This window comes from Lampris incognitus, chromosome 5, assembly GCF_029633865.1.
Source record: "Lampris incognitus isolate fLamInc1 chromosome 5, fLamInc1.hap2, whole genome shotgun sequence".
NCBI classification, from domain to species: domain Eukaryota; kingdom Metazoa; phylum Chordata; class Actinopteri; order Lampriformes; family Lampridae; genus Lampris; species Lampris incognitus.
The window spans coordinates 69,500,742-69,518,592 of NC_079215.1; the positions used below are offsets into that span (position 1 = coordinate 69,500,742).

The window sequence follows — 17,851 nt, forward strand, 5'->3', positions numbered from 1 at the left end:
GCTGTAGTAACTCTAAGATAACTATGTGTTATAGTAAATACATACTTACTATGTGTTATAACTCTATTAAGTATATGCTGTAGTAACTCTATGATAACTATGCGCTATAGTAAATACATACTTACTATGTGTTATAACTCTGTTAACTATATGGTGTAGTAACTCTATGATAACTATGAGTTATAGTAAATACATATTGTGTTATAACTCAATTATTAACTATATGGTGTAGTAACTATGATAACTATGCACTATAGTAAATACATACTTACTATGTGTTGTAACTATTAACTATGTTGTGTAGTAGCTCTATAATAACTATGTGTTATAGTACATACATACTTAATGTGTTATAACTGTTAACTATATGCTGTAGTAACTCTATGATAACTATGTGTTATAGTACATACATACCTAATATGTGTTATAACTCTGTTAACTATATGGTGTAGTAACTCTATGATAACTACGTGTTATAATACATACATACCTAATATGTGTTATAACTCTGTTAACTATATGGTGTAGTAACTCTATAATAACTATGTGTTATAGTACATACATACTTGATGTGTTATAACTCTTAACTATATGCTGTAGTAACTCTATGATAACTATGTGTTATAGTACATACATAATGTGTTGTTACTCTGTTAAGTTTATGCTGTAGTAACTCTATGATAACTATGTGTTATAGTAAATACGTACTTACTATGTGTTATAACTCTGTTAACTACATGCTGTAGTAACTCTATGATAACTATGCGCTATAGTAAATACATACTTACTATGTGTTATAACTCTTAACTATATGGTGTAGTAACTCTATGATAACTATGAGTTATAGTAAATACATACTATGTGTTATAACTGTATTAACTATATGGTGTAGTAACTATGATAACTATGCGCTATAGTAAATACATACTTACTATGTGTTATAACTCTGTTAACTATATGGTGTAGTAACTCTATGATAACTGAGTTATAGTAAATACATACTATGTGTTATAACTGTATTAACTATATGGTGTAGTGACTATGATAACTATGCACTATAGTAAATACATACTTACTATGAGTTATAACTCTGTTAACTATATGGTGTAGTAACTCTATGATAACTATGTGTTATAGTAAATACATACTTACTATGTGTTATACCTCTATTAACTATGTGCTGTAGTTATTCTATGGTAAATGTGTACAAAAGTTCTCATATGCTAATCATGTGTTGTAGTAATTATATGCTGCAGGAAGTAACATGTTCCCGCTACACCTGGGTTCCATATGAACTGCTGCATCCCTCCAGGAGGAAGTGACTATATATGCTAATTCTTTAATACAGTAACTATGTGCTTTATTTCTTATCTGCTAAGTATTGACTATACTGATAACATGCTATAATACTTCTCATCTCTACAGTGGGACCACCACCACTACCACCCCGCCCGCTGTGGTACCCGGTCAGAGTGTCCCGTTGCAGTGGCGAGCACCCGCCCTCTCCTCCAGTCCCAAACACACACTGTGTTTTTGGCATCCAGACCCACCGACGCCAGCCGCTGAAAAATAAAACACATAAGTACATAAATAAGTTGTCCACCACCACGTGTGGAACCAGAGCAGCTGTGTTGTCCACCACCACCTGTGGACCCAGAGCAGCTGTGTTGTCCACCACCACCTGTGGACCCAGAGCAGCTGTGTTGTCCACCACTACCACCTGTGGACCCAGAGCAGCTGTGTTGTCCACCACCACATGCGGAAACAGAGCAGAGCAGCTGTGTTGTCCACCACCACACGTGGAACCAGAGCAGCTGTGCTTCCACAGCAGATGGTGTGTCATCTGTTAGCAGATGTTGTGTCCACATGAAGTGAGTCTACCTTGTGTGGTCGTCAGACCTGGTTATTGAGCATAGGGACCATGTGTTAAATGTGCTGAATGTGTTTTCAGACCAGCCTGCCTGTGTGCTCTTCCATCACCACAACACAGCTACTCTGGGTCCACATGTGGTGGTGGACAACACAGCTGCTCTGATTCCACATGTGGTGGTGGACAACACAGCTGCTCTGGGTCCACAAATGGTGGTGGACAGCACAGCTGCTCTGGGTCCACCTGTGGTGGTAGATAACATAGCTGCTTTGGTTCCACATGTGGTGGACAATACAGCTGCTCTGGGTCCACATGTGGTGGTGGACAACACAGCTGCTCTGATTCCACATGTGGTGGTGGACAGCACAGCTGCTCTGGGTCCACTTGTGGTGGTGGATAACACAGCTTCTCTGGTTCCACATGTGGTGGACAATACAGCTGCTCTGGGTCCACATGTGGTGGTGGACACTACAGCTGCTCTGGTTCCACATGTGGTGGTGGACCCAGGGCAGCTGTGTTGTCCACCACCATGTGTGGAATCAGACCAGCTGTGCTGTCCATCACCACTTGTGGACCCAGAGCAGCTGTGTTGTCCACCACTACCACCTGTGGACCCAGAGCAGCTGTGTTGTCCACCACCCAGAGCAGCTGTCTTGTCCACCACCACATGTGGAACCAGAGCAGAGCAGCTGTGTTGTCCTACACCACGTATAGACCCAGGGCAGCTGTGCTGTCCACTACCACATGTAGAACCAGAGCAGCTGTGTGGTCCACCATCACGTGTGGACCCAGAGCAGCTGTATTGTCCACCACATGTGGAACCAGAGCAGCTGTGTTGTCCACCACCACGTGTGGAACCAGAGCAGCTGTGTTGTCCACCACCACATGTGGAACCAGAGCAGCTGTGTTGTCCACCACCACATGTGGTACCAGGGCAGCTGTGTTGTCCACCACCATGTGTGGAACCAGAGCAGCTGTGCTGTCCATCACCACTTGTCGACCCAGAGCAGCTGTGTTGTCCAACACCGCATGTAGAACCAGAGCAGCTGTGCTGTCCACCACCAGATGTGGAAGCAGAGCAGCTGTGTTGTCCACCACCACATGTGGAATCAGAGCAGCTGTGTTGTCCACCACCACATTTGGACCCAGAGCAGCTGGGTTGTCCATAACCACATGTGGACCCAGAGCAGCTGTGTTGTCAAACATCACATGTAGAACCAAAGCAGCTGTGTTGTCCACCACCACGTGTGGAACCAGAGCAGCTGTGCTGTCCACCACCACATGTGGAACCAGAGCAGCTGTGTGGTCCACCACCACGTGTGGAACCAGAACAGCTGTGCTGTCCATCACCACATGTGGACCCAGAGCAGCTGTGTTGACCACTACCACATGTGGAACCAGAGCAGCTGTGTTGTCCACCACCACATGTGGAACCAGAGCAGCTGTGTTGTCCACCACCACATGTGGAAGCAGAGCAGCTGTGCTGTCCACCACCATTTGTGGACTCAGAGCAGCTGTGTTGTCCACCACCACATGTGGAATCAGAGCAGCTGTGTTGTCCACCACCACATGTGGACCCAGAGTAGCTGTGTTGTGGTGATGGAAGAGCACACAGGCAGGCTGGTCTGAAAACACATTCAGCACATTTAACACATGGTCCCTATGCTCAATAACCAGGTCTGACGACCACACAAGGTAGACTCACTTCATGTGGACACAACATCTGCTGACAGAAACGTTTCATCATCATCTAAGTGTCCTCTTCAGTCTCACCTGCCAGCAGGTGTCCCCACCCTTATGAACAATACAGTGTCCTCACCTGACTTCAGGTGTCCCCACCCTTATAAACAATAGTGTCCCACCTGACTGCAGGTGTCCCCACCCTTATAAACAATACAGTGTCCTCACCTGACTGCAGGTGTCCCACCCCTTATAAACAATACGGTGTCTCACCTGACTGCAGGTGTCCCCACCCTTATAAACAACACAGCGTCCTCACCTGACTGCAGGTGTCCCCACCCCTTATAAACATTACGATGTCTCACCTGACTTCAGGTGTCCCCACCCTTATAAACAATAGTGTCCCACCTGACTGCAGGTGTCCCCACCCTTATAAACAATACAGTGTCCTCACCTGACTGCAGGTGTCCCACCCCTTATAAACAATACGGTGTCTCACCTGACTGCAGGTGTCCCCACCCTTATAAACAACACAGCGTCCTCACCTGACTGCAGGTGTCCCCACCCCTTATAAACATTACGATGTCTCACCTGACTGCAGGTGTCCCCACCCTTATAAACAATGCAGTGGTATAGCCCGAGACCAACGACCAGTTTCATATGTAAATATGGTGTGACCATTAACTAGAGTTATAATGGTCACGTGTAGTATTCACAGAGGATTGGGGAATAGTTGCAACCACAGCATTGTAAGATGGTGACACACGTACTCTTAGCCCCCCCCATCCCCCCACCCGGTTCAGGGATGGTCGTTCCACCTTCACATATGTATATACACAAGGACTGGCTTATACAGATGAAATAAGAGGTGATAAAGTGCAGTGGTGCAGAGAATATATCAGAGATGCTGAAATACACGTTAGCAGCTTACTGACATACATGCCTGAGGTAGATGTACAGGACAGAGTGTACCAGTATACCTACAATGTACAGTTCAGTATATACAACATGTACAGTACAGTATATACAGCATGTACAGTGCAGTGTATACAACATGTACAGTACAGTATATACAGCATGTACAGTGCAGTGTATACAACATGTACAGTACAGTATATACAACATGTACAGTACAGTATGTACAACATGTACAGTACAGTATATACAACATGTACAGTACAGTATATACAATATGTACAGTACAGTATATATACTACATGGTTTGAATCATTGACAGTGTTAAGTGTTCATTTGAATGACAGCCTGCAGAAAGAAACTGGTTTTATATCTGGCTGTTTTGGGGTACAATGCTCTGTAGCGCCTACCAGAGGGGAGGAGTTGGAACAGGTTGTGACCAGGGTGTGATGGGTCTGCAGTGATGTAGTCTGCCCGTTTCCTGAGTCTGGAGGTGTATAAGTCCTAAATGGAGGGTCACTCACCTGTCCATCTGAGTCGAAGGCCAAGCAAGCCACACCATGCGTGTGCACATCCCGCAGGATGGAGACAGTCTGCATGGAGTAGGTATCCCAGACACAGATGTATGGATCCTTTCCCACCTGACCTGTCGCAACCTGGATCTTATCTGGATGGATGGACAGACTGGCAGACACAGACAGACAGACAAACAGACAGAGACAATCAACATTCTAGGCTGGAGAGACATGTTAACGACATTCATTTTCCTTTTTTCCCTGTCATGTTGCAAAGTTTAAGGTATGCTCTGCACCACACCACCATTTTGTTTAAACAAATCTTAAGAATTCTTATCCAGCTGCATGTTAAAATGCTGTAGTGCTCTGTCAGCTGGTTGTACTCCAGTGCTTTCCACAAATTTTCATCATTTTATTAAATCTGTTTCTAGACTCACTGATGCCAGCCTCATGTCCTTCGTAGTAACCACTGCCAGGTTAGTCCATTGGGTCAAGACATGGATTAAGATAGAGCTGGTCAGAATATGAGATTGAGATTCGCCCAAGATGCTGAAGGCTCTGGACATTGTTGGGCTGTCTTGGCTGACACATCTCTTCAGTGTCCCGTGAAGGTCGGGGACAGTACCTGTGGAGTGGCAGACTGGGGTGGTGGGTCCCATATTTAAAAAAGGGGACCGGAGGGTGTGCTCCAATTATCGAGGCATTACACTGCTCAGCCTCCCTGAGAAAGTCTACTCTAGGGTGCTGGAATGGAGGCTCTGACCGACTGTTGAACCTCGGACCCAGGAGGAACAATGCAGATTCCGCCCTGGCCGTGGAACAACGGACCAACTCTTTACCCTTGTGGAAGTGCTGAGGGGGCATGGGATTTTGACCAGCCAGTCTACATGTGTTTTATGGACTTGGAGAAGGCTTACAACCGTGTACCCCAGGGCACTCTGTGGGGGGTACTGCGGGAATATGGGGTACAAGGGCAGTTTCTATAAGCCATCCGGTCCTTGTATAACCAAAGTGAGAGCTGTGTCTGTATTCTCAGCACAAAGTCAAACACGTTTTTGGTGGGTGTCGGACTCCGCCAAGGTTGTCTCGTCTCCAATTCTGTTTGTGATATTCATGGACAGGATCTCAAGGCGCAGCCAAGGTGAGGAGTGTGTCCGTTTCGGGAACCTCAGAATTGCATCTCTGCTCTTCGCAGATGACGTGGTTTTGTTGGCTTCATCAGAACACGACCTCCAGCGGGCACTGGGGCGGTTTGCAGCCGAGTGTGAAATGGCCGGGATGAGAGTCAACACCTCCAAATCTGAGGCCATGGTTCTCTACTGGAAAATGGTGGATTGCCCCCTCCGGGTTGGGGATGAGTTGTAAAGGAGTTCAATTATCTCGGGGTCTTGTTCACGAGTGAGGGTAGGATGGAGCGGGAGATTGACAGGAAGATTGGTGCAGCATCAGCAGTAATGCAGACATTGTACCGGACCATTGTGGTGAAGAAGGAGCTGAGCCGGAAGCCAAAGCTCTCAATTTACCAGTCAATCTTCGTTCCAACCCTCACCATGAGCTTTGGGGACTGACCAAAAGGGTGAGATCACGGATGCAAGTGGCTGAAATGGGTTTCCTCCATAGGGTGTCTGGGCTCAGCCTTAGAGATAGGGTGAGGAGCTTGGACATCCGAAGGGAGCTCGGAGTAGAGCCGCTGCTTCTGTGCATCAAAAGGAGCCAGTTGAGGTGGTTCCGGCATCTGATTAGGATGCTTCCTGGGAGCTTTCCTTTGGAGGTTTTCCGGGCACGTCCAACTGGGAGGAGACCCTGGGGTAGACCCAGAACTCACTGGAGGGACTAAATGTCCAATCTGGCCTGGGAACGCCTTGGGATCCCCCAGGAGGAGCTGGAGGGTGTTGCTGGCGAGAGGGACATCTGGAGTGCCCTACTTAGCTTGCTGCCACCGTGACCCGATCCCAGCGAAGCGGCTGATGATGAGAAGAGAGATGAGACTGAATGAAATGAATGCTAGTGAAATACACACTCGTACCACAGAAGTGCAAACTCACATTACTCTGCCCAAGTCAAGCTTGCTTTACCATACTATAGCAGTGTATAGTAGTGTATTGTGGGATGTGTGACATCTACCATCACACAGTCCATGGTGAGGTAAGCGAGAATACAGGCTTGGCTTTCTGATTGGTCAGAGTATCATGAACACATTTCAAACCATCCTCACCTCTGAGCTCTCATTAAATAATGCAGTGATGATCAAACTGAGGCTGATGAGGACAGTAACAGGAGAATGAGCATCACATGTTGGATGTGAGAGACCAAAGTCATGACAGAGACAGTGACGGAATGATCATGGATGATAGAGAGGTGACAGACAACCAGACTTCTGTTGGATACTGGGACCTGACCAGTACAATGAGTCTTCTACTGTTGGTCACTAGGGGCTGACCAGGACAACCACAGCCTTCTACTGTCTACTGTTGATTACTGGGAGCTGACCAGTACAACCACAGTCTTCTTCTGTCAGCCATGGGGAGCTGACCAATACAACCACAGTCTTCTACTGTTGGATACTGGGAGCTGACCAGTCCTGAGCAGCAGGGCATTTTGGCGGTTGTATAGACTGGTTCATGTGTGCATCTGAACTGTCCTGCCTTCATCCAGTCCTGCAGTTCATACTGGAGCAGACTTATCACCTGAATTCAGTTTAAGAAAGTTCTTACCCGGTCTTCTTCCTGTTTGACTGTTTTAGTCTTTGTACTTTCAGTTGTTGTACTGGTATCCTGATGCTCCGTTGTGATTCTGTTGAGCTCTTATTGTTGGTCTGGTTGTGATGTGATTGGAGATTTGATGGTTTGTCTCTCTGTGGTTCCAGTAAAATAGAGCGACTCATCGTCCTCATGTCTTTTCTTCTGTCACGTTTTAATCTTGCCAGGTCGCTCTCACTCAGTATTTAGCTTTTCCCAGTAATTCTTGTGGTTTCTACCAGAGGTGACAACAGTAATTACACCATCCACTTCCATCTGATTTCCAGTCGACATTTAAGACTTCTATACAAGTTGTTTTGACAGAGACATTAGGACTATATGACAATACAGCTGGATGTCCTGTTTCTATCTTGACTGGTTGGTAATGAAGACATAAATCAGAGGAGTCTTCTGTCCACTAAATGTTTACTGGTCCACTGAGAAACACATTTCATCTCATTTGTAGACCTGCGTGACTGGAATGACAAGAACCCTGAGCCGACTTGTTTCTGTGCTGGTTGTAGGGTAGGGTGGAGAAAAAAGATGACAGCCTCAACTTACAGTTCTGAAAATAGATCTTACTCCCTGTGGCAGCATCAGCAAACATCAGCATATTTTCAACATCAGCACTTTCCTCTGGCTGTCGGATCGCATCAGTCCTAGAGTTCAACGTCTGGGATGACGTCATACAGCTAGAATCCTGGTTCTGCCCGGACTGGCGATAAATACTTTCGAGATTTACACGCAAACAAATGTCCTTTTTGATTCTACCTCGGGTGTATTAAAGACAATAACTAATCCAGGAATATCCAGACTCTACACAGGGTATCTGCAGGTTTCACTAAGTTAAATTTAAGACTTTTTAAGACCTTTTTAATGCCACTTGGAACGGAATTTAAGACCAAGATCTACAACAAAATATATGCATATGGTTGGTAAGACCTAACGCCCAACAGCTGAATATTTAAACATCTGATTCGCGCGAGTGCAGGTTTATCGAAATGGTTAAACAAATGTATGTTTTGTGACACGCTGATGTTGTAACGGCATTTCTTGACGTTCAGACCGAATATTTAAACATTTGATTGGCGGAATTTCGCGCGATTGCAATCAGATAAGCTGAAGTCCTCCTCCATGTTGAAAAAGCTGCTAGAAACTACACGCTGCTGTGATTGGTTGATTCGCTGTGAGCGTTTGATGACAAAACAACGAATCACAGCAGAGCGCGCAGCGGAGGTCCCTCCCCCCTCCATCCGGCCGATCAATTCTAGCATCAACTTTTCTTCTTCTCTCGGCGGCCATTTTGTCATGACTTAGGTAGCATTTGTCCGCCAAATTCTGTATAGGCTATACCATTTAGCAATTAACCGCTCAGTAAAACAAACATTGGTATTCTTTTGGATAACTAGTTACATTAATAATACCTACAACCGTGAGTTGCAGGTAATATTGCCATGGTATCGCATCATCCAGGTCATTAATTTGTCTATGGGGATACATATTTGTTTTAATTACAGGGAATAGCATGCTATAGCTAACAGGTGCGCCTGATACGAACCTGGAATTCATGAAAATAGCACGTGGTGGAATGAATATGTACCGTACAAGTGTGTGTCAAACATTATCTTATGTCAGTTTAGGTGTTCAACAGATTTTTCGTTCGTTTTAAAAGGCGTTATTTTATTATTTTTGCTGAGCTACCGGAACGTGACTTACCTCTGCTCAGAGTTTTCCTCTCTGCTGTGGATTTCCGGTTTCCAGAGGCTTCTGTAAGCGATTCTATCTGACCAATAGACGTCGCTGGCTGAACACACGTATGCCTTGCACCATAGAACGGTCTATTTACCGCCGCCTCACATAATTAGCTGCAGTGGAAAAGCAGCCTATATACTCTGGTCACGACTGCAACTAGTCACCAGAATGACTCGCGCTCTGCACGCAACCCAAGCTACGTTCATCTTTGCACAACACAAACGAAGAAGAAGAAATATTCTGCTCCCGGACAGTTCTTTTTTTAGACCTTGGAGTAATGAATTTAATACCACTTTCCGACATTTTTAATGAATTTAAGACATTTTAAGGCCTTTAATTTAGATACATGAATTTAAGCCTTTTTAAGGATCCGCGGACACCCTGCTACAGACTTCAGTAGTATTTGATGTGAATGGTTGGTGTTTTTGACAGGAAAGATGGCAGGGTGCATGGTGTTTCCCATCTTCATCACAGCAGCCAAATGAGGAAAGAGAAGGCAGGTAGTGTTGAGCTTGAAGAAGTGAAGGTGTTGTGTCGAACCAGCAGATATGACAGAACAAGCTGGTAGAAGACCTTTACCAACACACAGTACTACATCACTAAGTACAACTCAGGTTCTATCAGGTTTTATGCTTGTTTCTGACACCACAGCCCTGCTGACTCTCATTCATTTACGTAGGATGGAACTCAGACAACACTCACCTTACCAACATATAGGTGGTACCATACCACACCACACCATACCACACCACATCACCACACCATACCACACTACACCACCACACCATACCACATCACCACACCATACCATACCACACCACATCACCACACCATACCTTACCACACCACACCACACTTCACCACACCACACCACACTAGACTACACCACACCACACCACACCACCACACCACACTATACCTTACCATGCCACACCACATCACCACACCATACTATAACTTACCATACCATACCACACCACAGCATACCATAACATACCATGTAGGTATAGGAGACACACTTACAATAAAACCAGGAGATTCAGGATTGTAGCTTTAATGATGCTAGATAGGTGTATATTGACATTTTAGATACTATAGTTGTAATTAACCATCCATCCATCCGTTATCCAAACCGCTTATCCTGCTCCCAGGGCCGCGGCGATGTTGGAGCTTATCCCAGCAGCCATTGGGCGGCCGGTGGGGAGCCATCCTGGACAAGCCGCCAGTCCATCACAGGGCTCGCACACACACACACACACACACACACACACACACACACACACACACACACACACACACACACACACACACACACACACACACACACACACACACACACACACACACACACACACACACCTAGGGACAATTTAGTATGGCTGATTCACCTGACCTACATGTGTTTGGACTGTGGGAGGAAACCGGAGCCCCTGGAGGAAACCCACGCAGACACAGAGAGAACATGCAAACTCCACACAGAGAATGACCCAGGATGACCCCCGAGGTTGGACTACCCCGGGGCTCGAACCCAGGACCTTCTTGCTGTGAGGCGACCGCGCTAACCTCTGCGCCACCATGCCGCCTTACCAAATGTAGTAATTAACTAATTTTTTTATATTATTTTAGCTTATGGAACTTTCCTTGTCCATATCCACTGGGAGCTGCGTCTTGTGTCAACGAGTGTTAGTGTAAATTGTGTAGTATCTCTATTTACAGCATCATATTTACTGCTGAATTTTGTATATTACCATTTTTTGGCATTGGTAAAATCCTGTTTTATAGGGTTCCCCTGAAGAACAGCTGCCATATTCCTGCAGCTAACAGGGATGTGGATGAAGGAGACAGATAAGATGTGGAAGACACGTCTCACCTTCACTTCGTCCTGCAAAACAACCAGTCACTGTGTATGTTAGTGTTTAATCCTCACACACATACTGTCACCACAGTCTACATGTAGGTCAAACCACAGCCTACAGCTGTGCCTCAAGCAACATCTGCTGACGTAGGGAGTCAATTCATCCAAGTGTGAGTGAGTGGTGAGAGAGACACAGAGAGAGAGAGAGAGAGAGAGAGAGAGAGAAGAGAGAGGGAGAGAGAGAAGAGAGAGGGAGAGAGCAAGAGAGGGAGAGAGCAAGAGAGGAGAGAGGGAGAGAGAAAGAGAGAGTGAGAGCCAGAGCCAAAGAGAGAGAGAGCAAGAGAGAGACAGAAAGCAAGAGAGAAAGAGAGAGTGAGAGCCAGAGCCGGAAAGGGCGAGAGAGAGAGCAAGAGGAGAGAGGGAGAGAGCAAGAGAGGAGAGAGGGAGAGAGCAAGAGAGAGACAGAAAGCAAGAGAGAGAGAGAGAGCCAGAGCCAGAGAGAGGAAAGGGCAAGAGAGAGCGCAAGAGAGAGAGAAAGCAAGAGAGGGAGAGAGAGGGGGAGAGAGAGGAGAGGGGGTTGCCGCCACATGATCTATGGTCCCACTATTAGCTGAATATGAGGGAATTAAGTGAAGGATGATGCCAGATGGATTATGTGAATAGTTTTAAGGTCTTCCATAATTCAGACACATACAGACCAACACCAGTTAGAAATGTGAACAGTTCAGCCTACCTCACACTGGACTTATGCTACCTCTCTACAACTGACTTCCACCTGCTAACATGGGAACACTTGAGCTTTGAGAGCCATGCCAACTGGTGAACATGAATCTTCTTCATTGTTAAAGATCCACTCCAGCTACAGCATCGTAGGCCAGGCAGCCATGTTTTACTGTGGAATAATAACGTTAGGAGTGTCTTTTCTTCATCCTCACATTTAGATGTTCTATAACTCTTTTAGCGCCACCGCAACACAGCCAATTTTCAGCAGACTGCGTTCACAAGACTCTTTATTGACAGCTAGCTAGTGCGCTAACTAGCACTGTTTCATTATGTTGACAAGCAGGAGAGTTTCTCAGGAAGAGTTAATCACATTTTCACAACAACGGCAGTTTTAATTGGGGGCCAAGCAGCGAAGCTGCATAGGAGCCCCAAGTCTTTCTACCTTTTATTATTAGGGGCCAAGCACTAAAGCTACATAGCAGCCCCAAGTGTTTCTACCTTTTCTTATTATTCTTCCTCATCTTTTAGGGGGCAGCACAGTGGCACAATTGTTAGCGCGGTCGCCTCACAGCAAGAAGGTCCTGGGTTCGAGCCCAGGAGTAGTCCAACCTTGGGGGGTCGTTCTGGGTCGTCTTTTGTGTGGGTTTCCTCCGGGTTTCTCCGGTTTCCTCACACAGTCCAAAGACATGTAAGTCAGGTGAATCGGCCATACTAAACTGTCCCTAGGTATGAATGGTATGCGTGTATGTGTATGTGTGTGTGTGTGTGTGTTGGTGTCGGCCCTGTGATGGTCTGGCGGCCTGTCCAGGGTGTCTTCCCGCCTGCCGCCCAGTGACTGCTGGAATAGGCTCTAGCATCCCTGGGACCCTGAGAGCAGGATAAGCGGTGCAGATAATGAATGGATGGATGGATCTTTTTGGGGGCCAAACAGTAAACCTGCGTAGGCTCCCTAAGTGTTTCTACCCTTTCTTAATGTTGTGGCGGCCACTAGGGGCTATGCCTCTCACCCAGCAGGACTGTGAGCTTGGGGCGTGGTTTACGTTCCCGGACTCGCCGGTGCAGGGTTGTTCCTGCTGCAGTTGGTTTTTGGAGTTGAGGAATAAACATCAAACTCGCCTTGGTCTCCTGTGTTTTTCCTCATTCCTGCCACATTGGTGACCCCGAATTAAACATGTTTGGATCAGAAGAGGAGTGTGAATCCACTTCGGCCACGCCGCCCCAACTCTCACAGCCGGCCGTTCTCGCCGCGGCTGTGAAACTCCCAGAGTTCTGGCAGAGCGACCCGGCCTCGTGGTTCCGGCATGTCGAGGCGCTGTTCCACCTGCGTGGAATCTCCGCGGACGACTCCAGACACTATCTGGTCGTCGCGGCGCTGGACCAGCAGTCCACACGCCGGGCCATGCAGCTGTTGCGCGCCCCCCCCCCCGCAACACGATAAATACGTCGCCCTCAAACATCTTCTGATCCGGAGGTACAGCCTATCTGCCGCAGAGAGGGCAGATAGGATCCTTTCCCTATCCGGTTTGGGCGACGGGACGGCTGTGGATCTCATGGACAATATGCTGTCGCTGCTAGGCTCGGACGAAGGTGGGTTCCTTTTCCCGCACGTTTTCCTGCGCCAGCTCCCGTCTCCTGTGCGCGCGGCTTTGGCTAACTCCCCATGTCTGGGCGCTGGTGACTGCCGAGATTTGGCTGAGGAGGCCGATCGGGTCCTGCTGGCTACCAGACGGTTCTATGTGCAGAGTGTGGCATCGGAGCCTCTGCAGCCGGCGTCGGAGGACGCGGACCCGGCAGTGCTGGCTGGAGTGACTGCCCGGAGACGGCGCGGGAGAGGCCTCTGTTTCTTCCACCAGCGGTTCGGCGGTAAAGCGAGGCGCTGCGTCCCTCCGTGCACGTTTGAGGCGGCGGGAAACTCCAGGGCAGCGCACAGTAGCAGCTGTGGGCGCTGGCGGACGTAGTGAGCTGCTCTTCATTAAGGACTCGATGTCAGGAAGACGGTTTCTGGTGGACTCAGGCTCGCAACAGAGCCTACTCCCTCCTGCTAAGACAGACAGGTCGGCCGAAGGCGGCGGCCCACAGTTGAGTGCAGCTAACGGTTCGTCCATTGCGACGTTTGGCACAAGGTTGGTGACTGTTTGCTTCCACGGGCGCCATTTTGAGTGGGACTTTGTAGTGGCCGCCATTACTGTTCCTATTATCGGGGCGGATGTTCTGTGTGCTAATGGTCTGCTGGTTGATGTTGCGAACCGCCGTTTAATTGATGCTGTGTCTTTCGCCACTGTTCCGTGCGAGACAGGGGGAGCCGGGCCGTTAACACCCGCTAACTTTTTAGCATTAGGTGATGTTTTTCAGCGTTTGCTGGTGGATTCTCCATCGGTGACTACACCTGCCTTTTCCACCGCGGTTACTAAACACGGGGTACAACATTTCATTCCCACTCTGGGACCGCCAGTTTTGGGGCACGCGGCGCCTCGACGCGGTAAAATGGACTCCAGCTAAGGAGGAGTTCGCCATCATGGAGCGTCTGGGTATAGTGAGGCGTTCCAACAGCCCGTGGGCCTCGCCGCTTCACATGGTGCCCAAGGCAGATGGGTCGTGGCGGCCTTGCGGTGATTTTCGCCACCTGAACAACGTCACCGCCAATGACCGCTATCCCGTCCCACACATACAGGACTTTTCCATACGCCTGGCAGGTACCACTATTTTCTCTAAGGTGGACCTGGTGCGCGGCTATCATCAGGTTCCCGTGCGCGCAGAGGACGTGGCCAAGACCGCAGTGATCACCCCGTTTGGGCTTTTTGAGTTCATGCGCATGCCTTTTGGCTTGAAGGGGGCAGCGCAAACCTTTCAGAGGCTGATGGACTCGGTGTTGCGTGACCTTGCTTTCGTGTTCGTTTATCCCGACGACATATTAGTGGCCAGTCCGTCAGCTGAAGAGCACCTGGCGCACCTGAAACAGGTTTTCCGTCGTCTGGACGAACACGGCCTGATAGTCAACCCGGCCAAGTGTCAGTCTGGACTGCCGGTGATTGACTTCTTGGGTCCCCGCATTTCGCCGCAAGGCGCAGTCCCGTTGCCTTCTTAGGTGCAAGCGGTGGCGGAATTTCCCCGCCCAGTCTCTGTTAAGGCATTGCAGGAATTCTTGGGAATCGTGAATTTCTATAACCGTTTCCTCCCTCGCGCTGCTCACCTCCTTCAGCCACTTTACGAAGCCCTGCGGCTTAAGAAGGCTAACGACCCTGTCGACTGGACTCCCAAACAGGTCCGGGCCTTTGACAGAGCTAAGTGCGCCCTGGCTAATGCTGCCCTCCTCGCCCATCCCACACCCACGGCGTCCATAGCTTTAACAACCGACGCGTCTGACCTAGCCGTGGGGGCTGTGGTTGAACAGCATGTGGCGAATGCGTGGCAGCCCCTCGCATTTTTTAGCCACAAACTGCGAGATAGCGAGCGCAAGTACAGCGTTTTTGACCGGGAGTTGCTGGCACTGCACCTTGCAACCCGGCATTTTCGCTTCCTGCTGGAGGGTCGCCCATTCATGGCTTATGTGGATCATAAGCCGCTGACTTTTGCCATGTCCAAGGTGACTGAGCCGTGGTCTGCTCGTCAACAGCGCCACGTAGCGGCGATCTCCGAGTTCACAACGGACATTCAGCATGTGGCCGGGAAGTCCAACCCTGTTGCTGATTGTCTGTCGCGTGTGCTTGTGTGTCCTGTGCACCTCGGTGTGGATTTCTCCGCTATGGCTGCCGACCAGCCCAGCGACCCAGACGTCCTTGCCCTTAGGTCAACGCGTACCGGTCTCAAGCTAGAGGACGCTGTGATGCAGGAAGGCAGTCCTGCCCTCCTCTGCGATGTCTCCACCGGCCGTCCCCGCCCCGTTGTTCCAGTGGCCTGGCGCCGTCGAGTTTTCGATTCGATTCACTCCCTCTTGCACCCTGGAGTTCGGGCGTTGGTGAAGTTGGTCGGTTCCAAGTTTGTCTGGCCTGGCCTCCGCAAGGACGTCAAGGGGTGGGCGGCTGCATGTGTGGCGTGCCAACGCGCTAAGGTCCACCAGCACACTAAGTCGCCCCTCGAACCGTTTCCGATCCCGGCCAGACGTTTCGACCACGTGCATGTGGACCTGGTGGGCCCTCTACCTTCTTCACAGGGTTTTACGCACCTGCTCACAATGGTAGATCGGACCACCAGGTGGCCAGAGGCTGTCCCTCTCTCCTCCACAACATCTGCGGACGTTGCACGTGCGTTTCTTTCCTCCTGGGTTGCCCGTTTCGGCACTCCGTCAGATATCACCTCAGACAGGGGCCCCCAGTTCGTGTCAGAGCTCTGGTCGGCACTTGCGCGATCCTTGGGTGTGCAGGTACACCGCACTACCGCGTATCACCCTCAGGCTAACGGGTTGTGTGAACGTTTTCACCGGTTGCTCAAGGCAGTGCTGCGCTGCGCTCTCGGATGGTAACTGGGTGGATCGTTTACCTTGGGTTATGCTGGGGTTGTGTCCGGCTCCTAAGGAGGACCTCGACGCGTCACCCGCTGAGCTGGTGCTCGGTCAGCCGCTCCGCGTCCCTGGGGAATTTTTGCCTGGGAGTCCCGCTCCTCGACCCCGTCCGGCCGTTTACCCTTTTTTGTCCGACAGCACTCGGGTTCCAGGTCCCGTTCACCACTGTGTTCCGCGGTCGTTCGTGCCTGCGGAGCTCATGTCGGCTCGTTTTGTTTTTGTACGGCATGATGCTCACCGCTCGCCCCTCCAACCCCCATACGATGGCCCATTTCGGGTTCTTGAGACGGGTCCTAAGGGTTTTGTGCTGGATATGGGTGGGCGTAGGGAGCGTGTCACGCTTGATAGGCTTAAACCGGCGCACAGGGTGGCAGGCGAAGTTGTGTTTCCAGCCCAGGTTCCCCGTCGGGGTCGTCCTCCTTCCAGGACCCCGGCAGTGTCTTCACGGGTTCAGCGTTCTGCTTCTCAGCCGGCTTTGGACTGTGTTTCACCTACGGTTTCGGCTGAGGGACGGCGCAGCCGTTATGGCAGGCTGCTTAAGCCTCCAGTGAGACACTAATTTTCTTTCCAGGAGTCCCTTCTGGGTGTTCGGGGGGGGGGGGCTGTGTGGCGGACACTAGGGGCTATGCCTCTCACCCAGCAGGACTGTGAGCTGGGGGCGTGGTTTACGTTCCCGGGCTCGCCGGTGCAGGGTTGTTCCTGCTGCAGTTGGTTTTAGGAGTTGAGGAATAAACATCAAACTCGCCTTGGTCTCCTGTGTTTTTCCTCATTCCTGCCACAATATTATGTTTCTTCATCTTTGGGGGCCAAACAGCAAATCTGGTATAGGCACCCTGAGTTTCTCTACATATTTGGAGGCTGAGCAGCGAAGCTGCCTAGACTTCCTGTGTGTCTCTACCTTTTCTTATTATTAAGCATTATCTTTCTGGGGGCCAAGCACTGAAGCTGCATAGGCACCCTAAGTGTTTCTACCTTCACTTATTTGGGGCCAAGCACTAAAGCTGCATAGGCACCCTAAGTGTTTCTACCTTTTCCTAGTATTATTCTTCTTCTTCATCTTTGGCGGCCAAGCAGTGATTCTGGTGTAGGCACCCTGAGTGTTTCTACATTTTGGGGGGGGGCAAGCAGCAAAGCTGCCTAGGCCTTCTATGTGTTTCTACCTTTTCTTTTTCGGGGCCAAGCAGCAAACCTGTATAGGCACCCTAAGTAATGTGCGGGTCAACCCACAATGGGCGGGTTCTGGTAAACTGTTCCAAGACTATTTTTTGAGCTCCAAAGCATCGGTAGTAATCAACAGACAATATT

General features: G+C 49.2%; 1 protein-coding gene across 3 annotated transcripts in view; it reads right to left on the minus strand.

Annotated features, from left to right (window-relative positions):
• eml6 (EMAP like 6) overlaps positions 1-17,851 on the minus strand; it is a 133,432-nt gene that overhangs the window by 104,548 nt on the left and 11,033 nt on the right. For all 3 annotated transcript variants that reach the window (XM_056279933.1, XM_056279932.1, XM_056279934.1), the window contains exons 2-3: positions 4,990-5,149; positions 1,464-1,562 (exon numbers count right to left, since the gene is read on the minus strand). In XM_056279933.1, coding sequence (XP_056135908.1) covers positions 1,464-1,562; positions 4,990-5,149 — 259 coding nt within the window. The remainder of the gene's footprint in view (positions 1-1,463; positions 1,563-4,989; positions 5,150-17,851) is intronic.